The 23,493-nt window shown below is 36.4% G+C and overlaps 1 protein-coding gene across 1 annotated transcript; it reads left to right on the top strand.

Annotated features, from left to right (window-relative positions):
- Positions 1-301: 301 nt before the first annotated feature.
- LOC149822687 (putative protein phosphatase 2C 43) lies at positions 302-22,788 on the top strand. The gene is made up of 5 exons (XM_089980341.1): positions 302-595; positions 17,685-17,916; positions 20,157-20,524; positions 22,197-22,439; positions 22,528-22,788. Exons 1-5 carry the CDS (start codon positions 302-304, stop codon positions 22,786-22,788), a joined length of 1,398 nt encoding a protein of 465 aa, XP_089836467.1.
- Positions 22,789-23,493: the final 705 nt, after the last annotated feature.

Below are 23,493 nucleotides of genomic sequence, written 5' to 3'. Positions count from 1 at the left end.
TTTTATTGGTTTTTATTTTATCAATAAAGCATTTTTTTATTTATTTATATTTTTAGATATTTTTTAAAATTTTTTAAAAGTTTTCAAAAAAAAATTAAGGCTTTACTCTTTAAGCCTCAAAGCTTATGCCTCGCCTTAGTTTTTGGTGGAGCACCTCGCTACTCCTCGATCCTTTTAGCAACACAACACTGTGTGAAAGTATTCGACTAACCCTAGCTCATTGCTTGTTCCTTGTTTCTTCCCTCGAGGCTCAAGCTCGAGTTATGCCTCTTTAAGCCCGATGGTGGCCTCCTACGTAGCGATGAGGTATGTGTGCTCCCTCGATTGGAAGGGAGGCGTGCCGCTCCTCACGATTCAGGAAGACACGTCTGGCGACATCGTCTTCCAAGACCATTGGCGTCTAGGGCGAAAGCTTCTGCCTGGAGAGGAGGAGGAAGAAGAAGAAGAAGAAGGGAGGGGACTGCCGGAGGGGCTTTGGAAGGGTTGTTTGCCTGAGCACTTGGCGATCATCATGGACGGGAACTCGTGGTGGACAGGGGAGAGTGGGTTGCCCATGGCGGCAGGCCACGTGGTTGGAGTCAGGGCGCTCAGGGAGGTGATCAGTCTCTCCGGGAATCCGTGTCCTCACCGTCTTCGCCTTCTCTCTCGATTTCTGGATCTGGCCCAAAGTGAGTCAGCTCTGTCATTCCCACTCCTTCTCACCCACTCTTCTGCTCTATTACCCAATTCCATTCAACACACCAATTTCTGTGTATTCTAGGAGCCTTCTGATCTATTGATCCTGCGTTTGTTTGTTCTTACCAGAGACTAAAAGGACTTGATTTCATGTGGCAGTTGTCCCATCGATTTGAACTGACATATGCGTTCGTGTACTTCCCGAATCTAACATAAATTTGCTTATGTTTGTGCAGCCACAAACTCGAACAAACCCCTCTGTCAAGACCTTCTAAATCAATCAAAATCTCATACCAAATCTTAATCGGTCAATTTTAAGGTTTTTTTATATATTTTGCCACACTCAAGCATGATGCATCATGCGCCTGTATCGTTTAGTCTCAGTCAGTTGGCAGATTGGGTGCTCTTTTATAGATTCATGCTGCTGAACCACATGTTCCAGACATCACAACGGGTGACCAAAATTAGGATTTAACATAATAGAGATCTCAAGTTTTAGAGGCATGTTCTTAAGATTGTTATCTTTAAAACTTCAATTGACCTATTTCAAATTACAACTGAGTCAGGATACAACTAGGTTTTTACTTAAAGAAAGTTATTGCTTCACAAGGGGAGCTCTCTCACTCTTCAACTTGTCTAGCCAAATAGAGAACAAAATAATAATAAAAAAAGGTTGAAAATCAAAAAAATCTGATGATCCAAAGGACGAAAATAAAAAAATTAATTTATAAACTTTAGAAAAGTCAAGATATTTTTGTGATAAATAAAATTAAAGGTCATAAATTCATTAATTTAAAAATTAAACAAAAATGATCCTAAACATTCACCCACCTTAAACTAATGATCAAGGGCCTCCAAAGCCGTCTGACAATCATAATGCCCCATAAACGATACCTCATACATGCCTCACACCATTGCAAGTGTTGCACTTCTCATAAGTACAGAATGCACCATCAAAACGCCATATTATGTCTTAAGCACCCTTGTGCATAAATGCATTCATTCATGCACAAAGCACAACAACGTCCACAAGTCACTCTAACACACAAGGTTTACCAAAGTAAAAAATAATGAACAAACACTCAATTTAAACCACCAGGAAAAAAAAATTCCTCTTACATATAGGACTAAACATTTTCAAAACACTTTTGGTGAGAAAAAATAAAACACTAAAATTTTATAAAATATGCTATATTTTGAAACTTTTTTCAACAATCTCTCACTAGTTTCAAAATATACTTGGCTTGCATAGAAAACTTATGTATTAATGAAAATGCTTGTAAGACTTAAACCCCTACTTAGTGAAAGAAAATCTAAATTAACTAAGGTGCTATGTAGACTTACCTTGAACTTAGCTCCTTACATTGTTAACCTAGTTTTCAATCACATAGGTTTTCAAAAGTTTAATTATGTGGATTTTAAGTTGACACATTTAGAGCTTTATTCTTGCCTGAATTCATGAATACTCTAGAGAATTGTTAATTCTCATAAGAAGCGGCTTACACATCTACACTTACATAAGTGAGTTTGTCTAGGTGTTCTCTAATACACACCCTAGCCTTAAGGCCTACAAACTCATTAAGAGTTATTAGCTCAATCTTCACATTAGTTATAGCTCATGAGCACACATCAAGAATGTGTTTACATAAATATGCTTGATACAATCATTCATCAATTTGTTTCTTATTAAACATAAGCATGTGGGATCTACAACGCCCTAAGTTGGGTATCCTTAAATGATGACTTAATTGGCTTAATTTTCATTCTCTGTGATGTTTTACTGATGACATCTCTCAAAAGGCCTTTCGTAAATGGGTCTGCCAAGTTTTGGCATTTCATATATTTCAAAGATATAATGTTGTCATCAATCATTTGAATTATAAAACTGTCTTAGACTAATATATGTAGACTTACTATTATATTTCATATTACCACTTTACATATAGTTGATTGACTATCTATCACAAAGCATTAAAATAGTAAGTATGGTTTTCTCACCTAGTGGAATATCCATTAACATATTCTTAAGCCATTCAGTTTCTCTATAAGCAGATGTTAAAGCAAAAAACTTAGATTCTGTTATAGAATGAGTTATACATGTTTGTTTCTTAGATTCTCATGCAACTGCTCCTCAATCAAGGGTACAAATACAATCACTCATAGATTTATAATCTTCATATTCAGTATTCTAACTTGCATAATTATACCATTCAATAATAGTAGAAAACTCTGTATAATTGATTTTATAGTCTAAAGTATGCTTAAGATATCTAAGAATCCTGTTCACAACATTTCAATGTTGATGTCTAGGATTATTAGTATGTCTACGTACCTTGCTCATTATATAGGCTATATAAGGCCTTGTGCAATTCATTGCATACATAAGACTACCTACAACATTGATATATTTTAATTCTTGAACACTGACACTATAATTAAGAGTCAATTTCACATTTGGATCATATGGAGTACATACAGGTAAACAATCAGTACATTCATACTTTGTAAGAATTTTCTTAATATAATGTGATTCACATAATGCAATGCCATAATTATTTATCATAATTTTTATTTTTAAAATAACATTTGTAATGCCCAAATCTTTTATACAAAATATGAAAGATATAAATCTTTTTATTTGATTTATGCTTTTATTAATAGAACCCAAAATAAGTATATCATTAACATATAAACAAATAGTAATAAGTATGCTTAAGATATCTAAAAATCTTGTTCACAACAGTCCTATGTTGATGTTTAGGATTATTAGTATATCTACACACCTTTCTCATTGCATAGGTTGTATCAAGCCTCGTGCAATTCATTGCATACATAAGACTATCTACAACACTAACATATTTTAATTGTTGAATACTTACGCCATCCTTAAGAGTCAATTTCACGTTTGGATCATATAGAGTATTTTTTAAGAATTTCACTACAAGAAAAATGTCAATTAGCAACGGAAATTTATGACGAAAATAATCCGTCGTAATTTTGTGATGGGAAAATGAGTTGTCCCTAAAGTTTGATTTTGTTGCGGGATTTGCAACGGAACAATTCCATCACCAAATCCATCTCTAAGTAGTGACGGATTTGCGATAGACTTACATCCATCGCGAACTATGTCGCAACTTAGTGACGAAGTAGCGATGGTAAAAAGTCGTCGCTAAGTTGTGACAGTGTTTGTGATAGAATGTTTCTGTCTCAAATCCATTGCTAAGTAGCATCGGTGTTGGCGACAGAATTGTTCTATCGCGAATCCGTCGCTAATTTTCGACGTAAAATGTCCATCTAGGGCACAAAATTAACTTTGCTCTCTCTCTCTCTCTCTCTCTCTCTCTCTCTCTCTGCTCGCCCCGACCACCTACCTCTCTCCGACGATTGCCCTGGCCACCTACCGCCCTCTAGCGATCGTCCCACCCACCTTCTGCTCTCTAGCAACCGCCCCGACCACCTCCTACTCCCTATGTCTGGCAGACACCCCGACAACCCCGACAACCCCCCCTCTCTGTGTCGCCTCTCGCTTTCCCTACGACAACCGACGACCCGCACCAGAACTTTGGTGAGCCACCCCCTCCCTGACACCGTCTCTTTCCGACCTCGTTCATCGGCATCCTCACCGTCGTCGCTCCCCTCTTTGTGTCCATCGGCATCCGCCTGAGTCACTGCCCTTCTCCTTCTCCCCCGCGTTCTCTCTACTAGGCATCAACGACATCGCCAGCCGTCGATCGGCGTTCGCAGGTATTGACCCTCCTTCCCTTCTTTTTTTTCCCCTTCCTATCACCTGTCGGTCAGCGTTCGTAGTTGTGCTTTTTTCGTCGGGGAGGGGCCGAATCCTCTCCCTGTTGGTGTAAGATAATAATGGTTGCACTGGAGGAGCTGAGCCCCCTCGTAGGTGTGATTTTTTTGCCATGTGTATGGGTTGCGCTGGAGGGGCTCGACCCCTCCCCTTCTTTTTTTTTTCGCCAAGGAGGGGCCGAGCCCTCTCCCTATCTCCCTGTCTTACGGGATGCGCAGGAGGGGCTCGACCCCCTCATCTATTTTTTTTTTTGCCAGGGAGGGGCCGAGCCCCCTCCCTTTTTTTTCATCAGGGAGGGGCCGAGCCCTCTCCCTGTCTCTCTATCTTACAGGATGCGAGGGAGTGGATCGGCCCCCTCTCGTGTTTTTTTTTTTTTGCCAGGGAAGGGCTGAGCCCCCTCCCTGTTATTTTTTTTGCCAGAGAGGGGTTGTGCCCCCTCCCCGTCTCCCTGTCTTACGAGATGTGAGGGAGAGACTCCGACCCCTCCTTGTTTTCTTTTTCGCCAGGGAGGGGTCGAGCCTCCTCCCTGTATTATTTTGTATATTTGTGCTTTGCATGTACGTTGTTGAGCTAATAGCGCGATGCTTAGTGCTAAGCATCGCATGCGGCTAAAAATGCAATGCAAAAATAAATAAGAAAAAAATGAGAAGGCAAAAGCAATTCAAATTAGGTAAATACCTGTAGTGAGCAAGTGACGCAAGTGTATCACATGTTATTTAATTTCTTGGATGTAATACTTTTCTGTTCACACACTCACTTAGTTGTGGATATCTAGGACTGCTTTGATGGAGTTTGGAGATCATGCTGAGCATGAATTTAATGTATAAAAATAGAAGTATTCTTGTTTTTGGAGTACGGATTTCATGCTAGGCATGGTAGTAGTTAGCGAGATATTGGAGTGTGTTTGCTGCAGATACATGTTTGACATTGTTTTGATATGAATGATTTGAATGTATTGCAATGTTTGATGTGTCTGTATCCATGCTTGCATGAAGTTATTTTCTATTTGATTGTGTCTTCCGTGTGAATTTGTATCATAAAAACATGTTCCAAATGAATGTATCATTTTATGGAATGTGATTTTATATTTCTAAATATCCTCGTGATGTGTATAAATATGATGTGATGGCGTTACACACGAAAATATTGAGTTTGTAAATGCATGCATAAAAATTCATGGAATTGCATTTTATGTTAATCATGTTTGTGGTATAGAGTGGAAGAAAATTTATGTATTAATTGAAACAAAAAATTGCTCACAAATAATTACCAAACAAGAATTAATAGATAAATTAGATATTTTTTTCATCATAGCATTATTAAGATTCTCTTTCAACTGGTGATGATAATATCTGTAACATTATAGGACAAAATGACTGCAAACCGTGAATGGACGTACTGTTGGATAGTTAATAATGAGGTGTCGCATGAATATATGAATGGTGTTGATAGTTTTATTGAATTCACAAAGACAAGTGTTAGTACAGTGGATCCCACCGGTCAGATCAGATGCCCCTGCACGATGTGTAAGAACAATCGATTTGTAGAACCTCATGGCGTTAGACATCACCTATACAGAAAGAGTTTTGTTAGTGGTTATCAGAATTAGATGCTTCATGGTGAAGAATTTTAGAATAATTTTGACGCACAGGTGGATGTAGTGCACGATAATCCATATATGGATTTGATATTTAATACCACAGAACCAGAAATGGGTTTTACTATAGGACATAGTGATGCACCAACTGAGGTAGAGGAAGAAGCAACAAACGATGCAACTAGTAGATTTTATGACTTACTTCGAGATGTTAATGAGCCACTATGGAATTGTTGCGAGAGTCACGCTATCTTGTCTGCAGTAATTCAACTACTGAATTTGAAGTCAGAGTATAATTTAAGTCAATCATGTTTTGACCATGTGTGCTCTATTGTGAAGAGTATGTTGCCCAAAGATGAGAAATTGCCAGAAAATCTCTACCGTGTGAAGGTTATGGTCAATGCTTTAGGTATGGGGTATCAAAAGATAAATGCTTGTCCAAATCACTGCATGTTGTATTTTAAAAATCAAGAAAATAGCAGATCATATCCATCATGTAGACATCCTCAGTTCAAGCCAAAGACAAAGGAAAATGGTAGCACGAGGTCAAAAGAAGTGTCATACAAGTCACTCTGCTACTTCCCTCTTACTCCTATATTGCAACGATTGTATATATCGTCGAAGACAGCTAAACAAATGATATGGCATGCAAATAAAGTTCGACATGATGAAGACAAGATCACACATCTTGTTGACGCAGAAACTTAGAGGCACTTTGATCGTACTCATCAAAACTTCGCAATGGAAGTGAGAAATGTTATGTTAGGTTTATATACAGATGGATTTAATCCATTTGGGGGTAGATCAACCCCATACTCGTATTGACCGGTATTCGTCACCCTATATAACCTTCCTCCAAGCTTGTGTATGAAGCGTCAAAATCTTTTCTTGTCTCTATAGATCCATGGTTTGACTTCTCTAGGCCAAAATCTTGATGTATATTTAAGGTCATTGATTGATAAACTGAAAATACTGTGGGATGACAGTGTTCAAACATACGATGATCACAAAAAATAAAACTTCAATATGAAGGCTGATGTTCTATGGACAATCAGTGACTTCCCTATATATGGTATGTTATCTGGTTGGAGCACACATGGGAGGTTGACATGTCCGTACTGCATGGAGGATACAAAATCTTTTAGATTGACACATGGAAAGAAGCCATACTGGTTTGATTGTCACCGTCGATTTCTACCCAACGACCATCCGTTCTAACGATAAAGGAATGTGTTTCGAGCAGGCATAACTGAAATGGAAGGTCCACCCACAAGGTTGTCTGGCATAGAGATTTTAAGAAGATTGCGATACTTTTCATGTGGACTGACAGATGCTCGTAGCCCGACACCCTTCTTTGGATTTGGGAAGGATCATAATTAGACAAAAAATATATATATTTTGGAAACTACCATATTGGCTTACCTTATTGATACGACATAATTTGGATGTGATGCATGTAGAGAAAAATGTGTTTGATAATGCATTCAATACGGTAATGAATGTGAAAGGGAAAATGAAGGATAATCCGAAGGCCCGTATGAATTTAAAAGTAATATGTAAAAGACCAGAATTGAAACTCAAAGAGTACAATGGAAAAATACTGAAACTAAAGGCAATGTACGTCCTTGGACCAGATCAAGTAAAGTAGGTATGTCAATGGTTGAGATAGTTGAGATTTTCAGATAAATACGTCTCTAACATTGCTCGGGTTATGAAGATAGACGAGAGACAATTATCCATTTGTCATATGAACTAAGGGTTGGTGGTCCTGTGCAATATCGTTGGATGTACCCATTTAAAAGATATATGTTTTTTTATATTTTTCTCTTCAATGTTATTGAGAAATTTATTGTAATCTGAGATGTATATTATTGACAGATGCATGTTTGACCTAAAAAACAAGGTTCGAAATAAAGCAATAGTAGAGGGCTCTATTTGTGAGGCATACACTTTAGAAGTGATTTCAAATTTCTCATCTATGTACTTTGAACCTCATATTCCAACATGTTACACATGTCCACCTCGTAATAATGATGAAGAACATTTTACTGTGGCTGACAAATTATCGATATTTCAACCACTTGGGCATGCATTTGGCAGTTGCCGGTCAAGACTCTTAGAAAATCGAGAGCAAGACGCAACACAAATCTATATCATTTGTAATTGCTTAATAATCGACCCATATATCGAGTAAGTATACTGAATATGTAACACTAAGTTCTATACGTGCGTACATGGTTCGGTAATATAAGTATTTATTAAGTACAACCAATTTGATCTGGAGTTGCGAAGAAAACTTTCACATCTCACTGATGCAGAAGTACAGAAAGAGCGTAAAAATAAGTTTGTGGCATGGTTGAAAGAGTTGGTAAGGACGATGGCATACATTCTTTTTATGTAAACAACAATAAGTTACTTAATTGGTCATGATCACAGTCATTGTTTATGCTTGCAGATCCGCCATGGTGATGTTAAAGATCAAAGAATATGTGATTTACAAAGTGGTCCGACCAAAGTTGTATAATGTTACAATGGGTACATCGTAAATGGTTATTGATTCAACACAAAAGACTATGGTGTCAACAAGTCAACAATGAATAGTGGCGTGTGCGTCAAGGGTAGTAGCTACGATGAAAATGAACATGACTACTACGGTGTTCTAGAAGAAATAATGGAGTTGACTTATTTAGGTATAAATAATAGTGTAACTTTATTCAAGTGTCATTGGTTTGATCCCACAACAACAAGAGTTGACAAAGCCTTTGGCATTATGGAGGTGAATCATAAATCAAGGTTTGGAACATATGAACCATTCATATTAGCCTCGCAAGCTCAACAAGTTTACTATACTTCATATCCGAGTACAAGAAAGTCATATAGAAATGAATGGTGGGCAGTTTGTAAGGTGAAGTCTAAACTATACCCCGATTATGATTAGTTACAGGAAGACAAGTTAACTAAAGAGAGTGATTACTATCAATCAGATGATATGTATGACTTCTCTTATGGTCACGATGTCACACATGGTCTGCATGTCACATCTCCATTATCCGATGACACATGTATGGAAGAATGTGATCCAAATGATATACCAAGTGAATGGTCACCCAATGTAGAAGAAGATGAAGAGGACGAAGAGGAGGAGGAAAAAGAAGAATATGAAAGTGAAACAAGTGATGAGGAAACATACTCGATCTAGTGAAATACATGTTTGAGTGCTATGAAGGATTTAAATGTATTATCATGTTTGATGAGGTAGTAGTTAGCGGAATATTGAAGTGTGTTTGTTGCAGGTACATGTTTGACATTGATATGCTATGAATGATTTAAATGTATTGTCATATTTGATGTATCCATGAAACAAGTTATTTTCAATTTGAATATGTATCCATGAAATTGCATATCATGTAATTGATCTAAATAACATTTTTATTTGTTAGAATATGGTTTGTGGAGGTCACAGTGGTCGAGGACCAAGTGGAGGCTGTGGGACATCATTAGGTAAATGTCTTTGTGTTATATTTAAATATAGGCATTCATTATATTTTTGCTTACTTGTTAATCGTCTTTATAAGATCCCAACTCAGTGATAGGCAGACTCAGCCTTCGTCTTCACGCAATACTTCAATAGTTATATCATTTAAATAATTGTATACTTGATTAGTTTAAATATGCATTGTGTGAATTTCTAACTCATTGTTCTGTAGGTGATGTTTCGCCTACGCATGACCCACCTACACCAGCTACTCATACACATCACGAGACAACATTAGATGCCGTGTCTTATCAGTGTGACACACGATGACTCATTCAAATAGTGTATATCGATAGTCGACTGTAAGTATTTCATTGTTACTTGTCCAATATTTATCTTAGTATATCGATAGTCTATTGTTAATGTATATCAATTCATGTGCAGTGCGAGGTTCGAGCAACAAGAAGTAATATGAAAAATTAGGAAATCACTACTGCAACATCTTCCAAGACCGGTTGTGCAATGGAAAGAGCACCCGACGGAGGTGTTGAATAGATTAATGTCCTTATTCATGATATGCAATCGTTTATCATAACTAATGTGTGTTATATTTAATTTTTTTTATACTCATATGTGCTAACTTTCTAAAAGTATTTGTAGGTTTCTCATCGCTTCGCGATTGCGAACGAGGAGAAAGACGCGAGGGTAGTGTGGCAGAAGGTGACTGTCAATCGATTTGCCGACATGCTACGCAATATGAAGACTGCAACAAAAAAAGTAGCTGGTAGGATAGATGATCCACTGTAATGGAAGGACCATGGACCTTCTACTATCAGGAGAGATTATTGGGAGGGCATGTGCAACAAGTGGATGAGCAATGAATTTTGAAATCGCTCAGGAAAGGCTGCACAAAACTGAGTGAATATGCCCGATGCCCATCTACACATAGGTGGATCTAGGACTTTTTGAAGCCACCAGAAGAAAATGGTAACTCATCAATATATATATATATATATATATAGTCAAATTTATAAGTATTTTTCATACTTATTAATTGATTTTTTTATCATTTAACATTGCAGGAAGTAGAAAAATGAGACATTGTGTCTTACAAGGATGTGTTTGTTGAAACACATAAACGTAAGAGCATGAGAGATTTTGTATCAGAGAAGGTGAGAGCGACATTGATATGTATTTATTGTATTAATAAACATTATAATATACAAATTACTATGAATTACGTTATCATAAACATTATAATTATTAATTATTAATTCATATTGTAATCATTACTATGATTTTCTTTTCTAGTTCATATCGCCGACCCCAATTATTTTGGGATGAAGGCGTAGTTGTTGTTCTAATCATTACTTTGTAGGAGTCATACAAGTAGCAAATGGTACAGCGATATGGCGATGACTCCACTCAGCATCCGCCTTTTGATCTTACAGCATGGGTGACTACAACCGGTGAACCCAAAAAGAGTCATATGTTCGGGTTTGGGAGTAACATGAACACTACAACAGTCATTGCCTCCTGCAGCCATGAATCTTAGAGTTCTCCCGTCAGTTTCAACTCTCAACATCCGATTGACCCTGCTATATCTTGGGATGGTGTTTGTCAGTGTCTTGTGGATAAAATGCAGTACTTTTTAAATGAAGTCATTCCTAACATTGTTCGTAATGAGTTGTGCAACTTTTTTTAGGGCAAGGGAACTTCGTATGCATTCAACATAAGCTCTGGTGCCCGTTAGGTATAAAGATTCATGTCATTTATTTTATGTCGTTAGATTTCAAGCTAGTATATGCATGATTGAATACATATATGCATGATTGTCTCACTATGATTTTTTTTGACACCTTATAACACATATATACATGATTGATTCACTATACAATTTTTATGACACCCTTATAACATATATAGGCATGATTGAATCACTATGCAAGCTTTTTTACAACCTTATAACACATATATACATGATTTCATCACTATAAAATTTTCTTAGTGCCTTATAACACATATATGCATGATTGAATCACTATGAAAGTTTTTTGACAACCTTAGAACACATACAAGCATGCTTTCGTTACTATGACAACCTTAAAACACATATGAGCTTGATATTAGCATATATAAAAGTTTTTTAATGCCTTATAACACATATATGCATGATTGAATCACTATAAATTTTTTTGACTGCCTTAGAACATGATATGCATGATTGAATCACATATAAAGTTTTTTGACTACCTTAGAACACATATGAGCATGATTGAATCACTATGAAAGTTTTTTTACTGCCTTATAACACATATGAGCATGATATTGTCATATATGAAAGTTTTTTGACTGCCTTATAACACATATATGCATGATTGAATCAATATGAAAGTTGTTTGACAACCTTAGAACAAATATATGTATGATTGAATCAATATGAAAGTTTTTTGACAACCTTAGAACACATACAAGCATGCTTTCATCATTATGAAATTGTTTTACTGCCTTAGAGCACACATATGCATGATTAAATTACTATAGAATTTTTCTTAGAACATATTTATGCATGATTGAATCAATATGAAAGTTTTTGACTGCTTTAGAACTCATATGAGCATGATTGAATCACTATGAAAGTTTTTTGACAACATTAGAACACATATAAGCATGATTTCATCACTATGAAAGTTTTTTGATTGCCTTGTAATACATATATGCATGATTGTGATGCATAACACATTTATTTGACAACCTTATAAACCATATATGCATGTGTGAATCACTGTGACATTCTTTGACAACCTTAGAACACATATCTGCATGATTGAATCACTATAAAAAAAATTCAGTCTTAGAACACATCTGAATTTTGTTAATGTCCTTCAGTTTATTGCTAGTTTATGTGTCATTCAGCCATTTACTTTGTTTCATTAGATTAGGTGCATTGCATATAATTTATTTCATTATATTTTGTTTATAAATACTAACATTTTGGTTCCTTTGTAGGATGCTAGAGGTGATCAGCGTAGAGGAGCTGATGGAGGCATGGAGGGAGGGGCAGATCGAGAAAATGAAGAGGATGATGGTGAGAATCTTGGCGAGAATTAGATTCATTTGTTTAATTTGTTTGACGTACTTGTAACTAATTATAACTTGGCAAGGACTGTATTTGGTTGTTAAAGTTTGTTTAACTTAGAACTTGTGTTAAATTTATTTCACCTGTATATGTATTTTTTATGTGTACTTTGTTTTTTTATAAGCAGGTTATATGAATTGTATAACGAGAATTTTTTTTCAAGTTTCAAAATATTTATTTTTTTTTAAAATTAGCGACGGATATTATCTATTGCTACTCTGTCACCAATTTAAAGCAGTTGTTGGTTTGTGACAAAATTTAAGCTATCGCTAATGGTCGTCACCAAATTGGCGACGAACATTAGCGACAGATACATATCCCTCGTTAAAGAGTAGCGATGGATTAAATTTCATCGCATAACCAAATCAGTCTCTATTTAGTGATGGACATGATTCACCGCTAATCTATCGCTACTTAGCGACGGATTGGCGGCAGATAAATTCCGCCGCAGTTTAGCGACTAGGGTTATGCGATGGACGCTATCCGTCACTAATTCATCGCAACATTCATCGCAAACGTGTTTAGCAACGGATAGCGTCTATCGCTAATATGCATTTTACTTGTAGTGTTTTTTCAATATAATGTGATTGACATAATACAATGCCATTATTATTTATCACAATTTTGATTTCTAAAATAACATCTGCAATACCCAAATCTTTTATACAAAATATTAAAGATAAAAATCTTTTTGTTTGATTTATGCTTTTATTATTAAAACCCAAAATAAGCATGTCATTAACATATAAACAAATAATAATAACAAAATTACAATATACTTTACTGTAGATACATTTATCAACATCATGTATTTTGAAACCATTATTTACCAGGGAACTATCAAAATTTTCATGTCATTGCTTAGGGGATTGCTTTAATCCGTATAAGGATTTCTCAAGTTTGCAAACTTTGCGTTCTTGCCTTGACACTACAAAACCTTCAGGTTGCTCTCTCTCTCTCTATATATATATATATATCTTTATCTAATTTTCCATTCAATTTTTTTTTCATGTTCATTTGATGGATTTCAAACTTATATATGGCATCCATGACAATCAAGAATTCTAATAGTAGATATTCTGGTTACAAGAGCAAAAATATCAAAATAATCAATATATTCTTTTTATTTAAATCTTTTTACAACAAAATGAGCTTTAAATTTATCAATTATACTATCATCTTTTAACTTTTTTTTGATAATCCATTTGCAGCTAATAGTTTTGCAACCAATAGATAAATTCAATAATTTTCAAATATTATTATACATAATTGAGTTAATTTCATCATTTATAGCTTCTTTCTTAAAGGCAACATCTTGAGAAGACATAACCTCTTGAAAAGACACAAGATCATTCTCAATTAAAAATATATAAAAGTCAAAACCAAAATCAATTGGTTTTCTAATGTGTTTATTGTGCCTAACTTCAGTTTCAAGTTTAATATCACAATCATTAGAATATTCAATCATGTTATTAGCCGGATGTTCATCAACTATAGTACAGCTACCATCAAGAAGAGAATCAAATAGATGTTTATGTTCTATGAAAAATGTATCTCTAGATTCAATAATAACATTATTAGCAATATCCAAAAATCTATATGTTTTACTATATTTAGCATATCCAACAAATGCACATTTGAATGCTTTAGGTCCAACCTTATTTCTTTTATTTTCTGAAATTTTAACATATGTTAAACAACCACAAACACAAAAATAGCTAAGATTATGTTTCTTACCAAACATAATTCATAAAATGATTTATCATATTTAAAATAAGAAACACAATTTAAAATATAACAAGCAGTAAGTAGAGACTATCCCCACAAGTTGGGATATAAACCCATATTAAGAAGCATAACATTTATCATTTTTACAAGTGCTTTATTTTTTCTTTCTACTACACCATGTTGTTCAAGAGTTTTAGGGGCAGAGGTTTGATGAATAATACTATTATCTTTATAGAATTTATCAAAATTTTCACCTAAGTATTCACCTCCTCTATATGTTCTTAAATATATTCTTGGTTTTAAATCTATTTTGCACTTCAACACGATAAAAAAGAAATTTGAAAATTGTTTCAAATTTATGTTTTATCAAATAAACATAACAAAATTTTAAATAATCATTTATAAAGGTAATGAAATACCCATTGCCACCATGACTTAGAACATTAACCATTGTCCACACAACTGAATACACTAATTAAAGTCATTCATAATTCTTTTATACACTAGAAAATGAGAGTCTAGTTAGCTTAGTTTGAATGTATGTCACATACTTATAATTATGTTTTATTTTGACATGGCAAGGAAGTAGACCAAAATTATTCATATTATGAATACAAAAAGAATTAATATGTCATAATCATAAATGCCAAAGAAAATAAGAGTCAATCATATAAACAGAAGTAACAGATTCATTTATGCTCATCTTGAACATACCACTAGTGTCAAACCCTTTTTCTATAAAGATTTTTCCTTTGGTCAAAATTACAATCCCAAACTTAATAACAATTTTGAAACCATTTAGTGACAATAAATATGCATAAATTAATTTTTTATGAATTTCTGGAGCATAGTGGACATTTTCAAGTGTTAGGACTTTTTCCAGCACTTCAGTTGAGGAAAAGTTTCTCATAAAGATATTGCATCCCTCTCCCACTATTTTGACTTGAACAAGTTCCTATCATTTGCCATATGAAAAATGCTTTCAATATCCAGGTATCAGTTCCTATTTACAATTACCATGAAGGTTTCAGAGATTAGAGCAACAAGCTTCTCCTCTAACTCATTTGGCTTGAGACCAGTCATCTTTCGTTCTTTGCATTCTCTAGCAAAATGAACCAACTTGCCACAAACATAACAACTGATTTTCTTTTTATCAGTTAGTTTTTTTTCTTTCACGAAATTCTTTTTGTTTTTCTAGGTTATCATGATTTTGCTACCCGTGTTACTAATAATATTCACTTTAGGATAACCCTCTTTGGGACTCAAATTTTTTTTGTCACGAAGATGAGACTCCTTAATTCAAATGTCCTTAAGAAGATCATCTAAAATAATTTTCTTATTTTTATGTTTTAGATGATTCCTATATTCTTTTGAAGAATCAGGTAGTTTCCCAATGATTGACTGCAACTTGGAAGTCATCATCAAGACATACATTCTCCTTTGATCTTATAAACTAATATTTGTATCTTATAAATTTGAGCAAGTATAGGCTTATCATCAATGATAGAAAAATTAACATATTGGTCTATGATAAACCTTTTATTTTCAGTGTCTTCTGTATTGTACTTGTTCTTCAGAGCATTCCACAATTCTCTAGCAAACTCCAAAGGAGAATACATGTCAAATACAAAATCAGCTAAAGTATTGTGCCATTTCTCTCACTTTTTCCTTTGTTATTATGTTTCAACTTTTCCAGCAACAATAGTGGAACAAGACTTTTTTAGGACGTAGTCGATGTGCAGCTCAAACAATAGGAAGGAGACATTTGATTGCTACTGCTTGAAGTTTGACTCATCAAATCGATCGAGTTTCTTAAGGTCACGGCTTAACAAATTGATGGAGTTGGATGTCAAACCAGATATCATATTGAAGTTCTAAAATTGTTGCATCAACTAGTGACCAAAAATAGGATTCAGGAGAATAGAGATCCCAAGCCTAGAGGCACATTCTTAAGATCGCTATCTTTAAAACTTTAATCGCCCCACTTCAAGATTTTTGAAGATACGAAAAGGGTTTGTTCACGACTGAGTTCCCAGGATATAACTAAGCTTGGACCTCAAAAGCATTATTGTTTCGCAAGATCAGGTGACTTCTCATACACTTGAACTTAGCAAGCCAAATCGTGAACAAAAGAATAGAAAGAGAAAAAGCTTGAGAATCAGAAAAATATGATGATCTAAAAGACAAAAATAAAGAAATTTATAGACTTAGGAAGGCTAAGACATTTTTGTGATAAATAAAATTAAAGGCCATAAATCCAATGGTTTAAAAATTGGATGAAAATGTCTCAGAATGATTACCCGCCTTAGACTAATGATCAAGGACCTCTAAAATCATCCAACAGTCACAATACCCCATAAATGCTATATAAATGCATTTTTTAAAGTCTTTCAAACAGTCAAATCATTTCAAAAATGAAAAGTCAAAGACAACTTGGTCAAAGCAAACCTCGACACCTTACACATGGCTCACGCCACTGCGTGCAAAGTGTTCTATCAAAACGACACATTGTGTCTCAAGCGTCCTTACACACTCACGTGCTTGTACGTGAACAACATGTTGGCTCCTACGCGAAACACAACAACGTCCGCAAGTCACCTAACAAACAAGGATTGTCAAAGTAAAAAATAGAGAACAAACAATATATTTAAATCAACAAAAAATTTGTCCTTTCTAGATAAGGGACTAAATATTTTCAAAGCATTTTTGGTTGGTAACAATAAATCACCAATTTTACAAAATATTTTATATTTCAAAACCTTTTCCAACAATACTATGGTTCTAAGGTTGCATTATGATTATTTTTTTAAGCTTTTATAATGATGATGGTGATTCATTTGATATGCGCTTGATTTTTTAGGTGGACATTTTAGTGAGATTATTTGTAAGCCTACTCAGGAGTGAGCTTGATACCTTTAAAACGTATGCTTATGCTGGCTCCTTATATTCATTGAATGGGTTATGCCGTAAGGTTTCTATAACTACCCTATTTCTTTCCCTTACTGTGTTCCAGTTTATATTTTGAGATCTCTCTTTCTAACCAATCGTCCGTCCCTCCAAAACCACCAATTCCTCTCCCTACCATCTCCCTCTTCCTTCTCACAAACCACAGAACGCGCCCTTCCTTTGCCAGAAACCCTCCCATCCATCGCCGGAAAACCAAATAAGAACTCCTTCCACGATAAACCAAACAAGAATTCAAGAAACCGAATAATTCTGTGAATTGGCCATGAGTTCGTGGCTAAAGAAGTGCTGCATTCCGTTGCAGAGGGCCGGCGACGACGACGACGGCGAGGACGACCCGTTTCTGTGGTCCAAGAACCTCCGCCCTCACTCCATCGGAGAATTCTCCGTCGCCGTCGTTCAGGCTAATGCTGTCGTCGAGGACCATCTGCAGGTCGAGACGTTCCGGAAAGGGACGTTCGTCGGCGTCTACGACGGCCACTGCAACGACGTCGCCTCGCTGTTCGCCTCCGAGAACTTGTTCCCAAATTTCTTACGTACGTAAGATCGATCCGGCTTCGATTCCCTGAACGTGTTGCTCGGTTTTTCTCGATCCGTTCTCGATGAATTTTTCATCCAAACGAAGTGTCAAATGGGTGTTTGATCATGATTTCGGGGTTCTTTTGATGAATTTCATTGAATTGGAGTGATTTTCTTGATGGGTTTTAGCTTTGATCTTGTTTCTTTAAATTTTTTTTCGGGGGGAATTTGGGTGTTTGGTTTTCGAGGTTTCTCAAGTGTTTTGGATAGTTTGCTCCCTACGATAGCTAGAGTTTAGCATCGGATTTTTGAAAGAATTAGTTCAAGACTGCTCGTCGTGCATAGTCGCGAAATTGTGCGGTCGAGAGAGTTTTTTGGATGGGACCCAAGAACTTTCTGGAACCATCTTTCTTGTTGGTTTGGTTTTTCTTCTTGCCTTTCATGGTGCATGGGTTTCGCGGGAATCAGTTTGCGTTTGTTGGTGTTTGATTTCTCTAGTTTCTTGAGAACCTTCATTTTCTTTGATTTTTTTTCTTGGTGTTTGATTTTTAAAGATTTTCTTGAGAATTTTAGGTAATGGAAATCACTCTATAAGTGGAGACGGCAATAGATCTCGGATGGGGCCCACCAAGCTGTTGGACCATATTGATCAGTTTTAGTAGAGGCTTGATTGGGGTTTATTGCTTTGATGATGCACGCATGGATCGATTGTTGGTTGATTTCATCTTTGAGGTGTTTGGTTTCTGCGGTTTCTTGGGAATCGGGATTGTCATGTAGGGTGTTTGATCCCTAGATTTTTTATGATGGTGAATTCTTTTTTTTTTTTCTTTTTTTGCTTTAATATTTTTAGTGGAGAAGTATCTCAATTTGTCGGAGTTGGGGATTCTAGTCTTGGTTGCTGTGCTTCTTTCTGTTTTCCTGAATTTGCGGGTTTTTAGTTTACCCAGGATTTGTTAAGGGTTTGATTTTTTTTTTTTTTGAGATTTCTTGGTATCTTGGGTCTTGTTATTAGAAGTTGATAGGCATTCTGGTTGATGGTGCATGGCCTCATGGTCCGGTTTGGTAGTTTTGGAATTCCTCATCAATTCTATGTATTTTTCTTTTAAATGGTGTTTGAATTTCGCGATTTCTTGAAAACCTGTAATTTCTTTCCTTGGGATTTGGTGCTGTGATTTTCTTGATAATCTGGGTAGGGTGTCAATGGAATTCTCTATAATGTTATAAGTTGAATGGGTATGGCTTGATGGTAATTTGGTAAATTTGAAATTAGTACCGATTTTTTATTTTTACTTGCTGCTTGATTTGTTGGTTTTCTTGAGAAATTGTGTAGTTTTTTTTTTTGGTGGATGGTTTCTACAGTGATTTTCTTGGGAAGCCCGGTTTTTGTTCATGGAAATTCCATTTAGTGTCTCACCTTTGGGTCGACATTTATAAGGCAATTTTAGTACCCAACTTTCCACTAAGAAACTTGAAGTTAATTTCATAGTTAAGATTCATATAAATAAATATCATTTTTAACTAGGGATGGCAGGGGCCCGTCCCACCTCGCCCCGTTTGGACCGGGGATGGAGGCAGGGACGAAGGTTAAAATCCATCCTCGTTCGGGGATGAAGGCGGGGATGGACTTACATTTTTTTCTGCCCCATCCCCACCATGATCCCCGTCCCGTTCCACCCCGCCCCGCCCCATCCCCAGTCCTTCTAAAGGATGACAATAGACTACGGGGAAATGGGGCCCTGCCCTGCCTCATCTCCGTTCGGGGATGGAGGACATGAAACAGGGATGAAGGCGAGGTTGAGGTTAAAATCTATCCCCGTGCAAGGATGAAGGTTCTAATCTTGAGAGGGGGCAGGTCCATTGCCATCCCTATTTTTAACCATTGGTTTGAAAGAGGTATGTTTTGCTTGTTTTGTTGTGTGATAGGTGGCTTAGTAATTTTAGTATGGTTAACTGAGTTACTCCAAGCCTTTTATTTGACAAGTGTTTTTCTGAAATACCCAGAAAAAAGTGGGTTCACAAATGAAATTTTCACTTTCTTTTATTACGGAAAACCTGTTTGGGTTTTAGATGCTGGGGCCATCACCGAGCCCATTGGTGGGCCCAGCCCAAACCAGTGCGGTTTAAACCCACGAGCCTAGCAGGCAGGCTGTGGGGACCTGTGCATGATGAATTAAATTGACAGATTTGATCAAAACAGTTTTTTGGTAAGTTGCCATTGCAAATCTCACTCTCTTTCATGGTTCAACTCGACGAACAGGGATTGGTAAGGACAGCTCCGACGGGACGTTGGGAGATGCCCTTCGGAACGCCTTCTTATCGACGGACGAGGAGTTCTTGGGGCTGGTGGGGAGGACAAGGGAAGAGCAGCCACTGATGGCTGCAACGGGGACATGTTGTCTGGCGGGAATCATCTGGGATGGCAAGGTGTACGTTGCAAACGCCGGCGACTCTAGGGCGGTTCTCGGACGCGTGGACGGCTCCAACAAGATCGTGGCGCAGCAGCTGAGCGAGGATCACAACGTGTCCAACGACCGCGTCAGGAACACTCTGGTTTCCCAACACCCTGATGATCCCAACGTCGCCATCCTTAAGAGTGGCGTCTGGCGCGTCAAAGGCATCATTCAGGTACATGCTGTTATGTTATTGTCCTAGCTTGTCATCCATAACATTTAACAAAAGTAAATGAAGATGAACTCGTGATATAGAAAAAAAATCCGACGTCCATCCTTTGGCGTAGGATACAAAAGATCCTACGTCCATCCTACCCACCTAGCTGATCGATGCACCTGGATCAGTCCACATACAGGTATGAATGCTGACCAATCCTAGCGGTTGATTGGATGGCTAGGATTGGATGCAAGTTGGAACCCATCCTATGTCAAGCTGATGCTAGAAAGAGAAGATCGCTGATGAGTTTGTGATGTGACAGATATGAGTTTCATGTACCATTTTACTATTTTGCCTTTGTTTATATGGTAGTCCGACTCTATGTATAGAGAGTATAATGATGGCTTTAAACGATACGATACGGTGGTACTGGTACCCACTCTTATGTTTGTATAGATCTTGCCACCACGTTACACCTAACCATGTAAATGTGTTTAACGAGTTTCATATATTGTGTGAAGGTTTTATTATGTTTAATGTGCTATAAGATTCAGTTGTTGAGATAGTAAAAAATCAACCGCTCACAATTCATAAAGATAAGGATAGTTAAAAAGTGCCAAAGAATATCATGTCGAAGTCAGCTTTAACACATGAAAATAGTAAAAAAATATATGTTAAACATCATCCGAAGGTGTTGCTTTTGAATATTAGATATAAATTATGGCAGTTAAGTTAGAACAATAAGTGCGAATATATATATATATATATATATATATATAGTCACTAAAATATGAGAATTAGAAATATGAGCATTTCCAACGCAAATCAAACCATGTGGATGTGCTTGGCATGCTGAATTTGCTAAGAATCAACTATTGGATCGTGTATTTTTATTGAAAAATGTAATTTTTAAATGCTTGAATATTATGAGCCATTGATTTTAAAGCCTTAAAAAATCTACTTTATACATCAAAATCTGATGATTCAAGAGCAGGTTGTTATAAAACCAAGCATGTAGATCACATCCCTATGGTTAGATTCAAGAGAAAAGAACAAAAAATCTATGAAAATTTCAGTTCACACATTAGTTCTCATATTTACAGTTCTCATATCCTAATCATTATATATATATGTGTGTGTGTGTGTGTGGATAATAATCTGGACTACATGTTCAGCCTTATTAATTCAATTGAGCACGAAGGGAAAATAAGAAACTAAATAAAATAAGGAAACTTTTGGGATGATGAAGTGAGATTGTCACGTGAAGACACTTAGATACTAGGGGATGATGAAGTGCAGTAGGCCCATTCCATGTGTCCATGCATTGTTTGCCAGTAAAGGTCATGCTCCAATCTATCCATCTGTGTAACATCCCTGGTCCACATTGATAATTGATTGCTTTCCATGTTTTGCCAACAATATTAAAATTGTTGAGGTTGCAGATGAGTCCTACAAAATTAATGATAAGATATTCGCCTGATGAAAGTTGTAATCTTGCCATCTCATGCACCTGGCCTTCTTCTCCAGCTTAATATACAGTTGAGCCATGGTTTCTGCATTAAAGCTTGGAAATAAGTTTAGTATATGGCTTCCAATGTAAATTGCATGCTTGCCAACGCCCAATTGTGTTTTTTTGGTAAGATTCACAGTGAAATGTTCATTTTTAAAAATTTTAACTGCTGGTTTTCAGATAACTAGAGGCATTGGAGATGCATATTTGAAGAGGCCAGAGTTCGCTCTCCCTCCGGCTGCGGAATACACACGTTATCATCTCCCAGAGCCACTCAGACGACCTGTCTTAACAGCAGAACCAACAATACAGGAACATGCCATTCAACCCGCAGACAGGTTCTTGATATTTGCATCTGATGGACTGTGGGAGCACCTCACTAATCAGCAAGCTGCTGAAATCGTTTTCCAGTACCCTCGTGCAGTATGCATTTATTTTGTCTCTTTTTCTTCATAGAAAAGTAGCTTGATTTCCATATGTTCAATAGCTCTTATATGCTTTTGTTGATCAGGGAATAGCCAAGAAGCTCATCAGCACTGCGATTCAAGTGGCTGCGGGTAAAATTGGAGCAAGTTACAGCCTCATCAAGAGGTCCAAGGAGGGAGAGCGGCGTGTGTGCCATGATGATATCGCTGTTGTGGTCATTTTCATGGACCATGAGATGCTGCATAAGGCCCCAAGTACCTCAACTTTCCCAAGTGTGTCCTACAGGGGATTCACTGATGCTGAGGCGCCATCAGATTTCTTATTGTTGGATGACCTTGATAGGTGATGGCCCTTTTGGAGGAGCTTTGGTCTTTTACATTTTGACGCACTTTCCTGATGAAACTCCGTCAGATTCAATACAGTTTTTTGAGCAGTTATATAGGTTTGAATTTTGTGGGCGTCACTAGTATGGTGATTTCATTGGTGTCACAGCACTTGGGTGAGATTGGATACTACTTTTTCTTCTTATTGGTGATGGATTTCTTATCTGATTCTTTGTCAAGTGTACAGTTACCTGTTTGAACTTTATGGGTATCGGTAATTCATGATGAGCTTGTTTTCACAGCAACTGGGTGAGGTTGAAATTTATATTTCTTCTTCTGGATGATGAATTTTGTACGATAATTTTTTTTTTTTAGCTTGCATTTCTGATAAAATTAGTTGACGAGCGATTTACTACACCTTCTCTCCAAAGACAAGATGGAAAGGAATTTGGTAATCTCGTTCTAAAACTAGATAGAGGTCAGCAGGCTGATGACCCATACATTGATTATTCAATCAAAATGAACAGACCATTATTAGTCTTTGATTTTATGAAACGGTAATCATTCAGTTCTCTTATTGGAATTACCTGCGTAACAGGACAAGAACTAATGATGTCTTTGATTTTTTGGCAATGGGTTGAGATTGAATTTCCCATTTCCTTTTCACACTGCCTTTTCTCTTAACTTGAGCTGTGATTCTGACATGAGATATTCGTTCAACATATAGA

Source organism: Nuphar pumila, chromosome 11 (genome assembly GCF_984573655.1).
Source record: "Nuphar pumila chromosome 11, dmNupPumi1.hap1.1, whole genome shotgun sequence".
NCBI lineage: Eukaryota > Viridiplantae > Streptophyta > Magnoliopsida > Nymphaeales > Nymphaeaceae > Nuphar > Nuphar pumila.
Note: the sequence above shows the minus strand (reverse complement) of the source record. Positions and strands in the feature narration are given on the sequence as shown.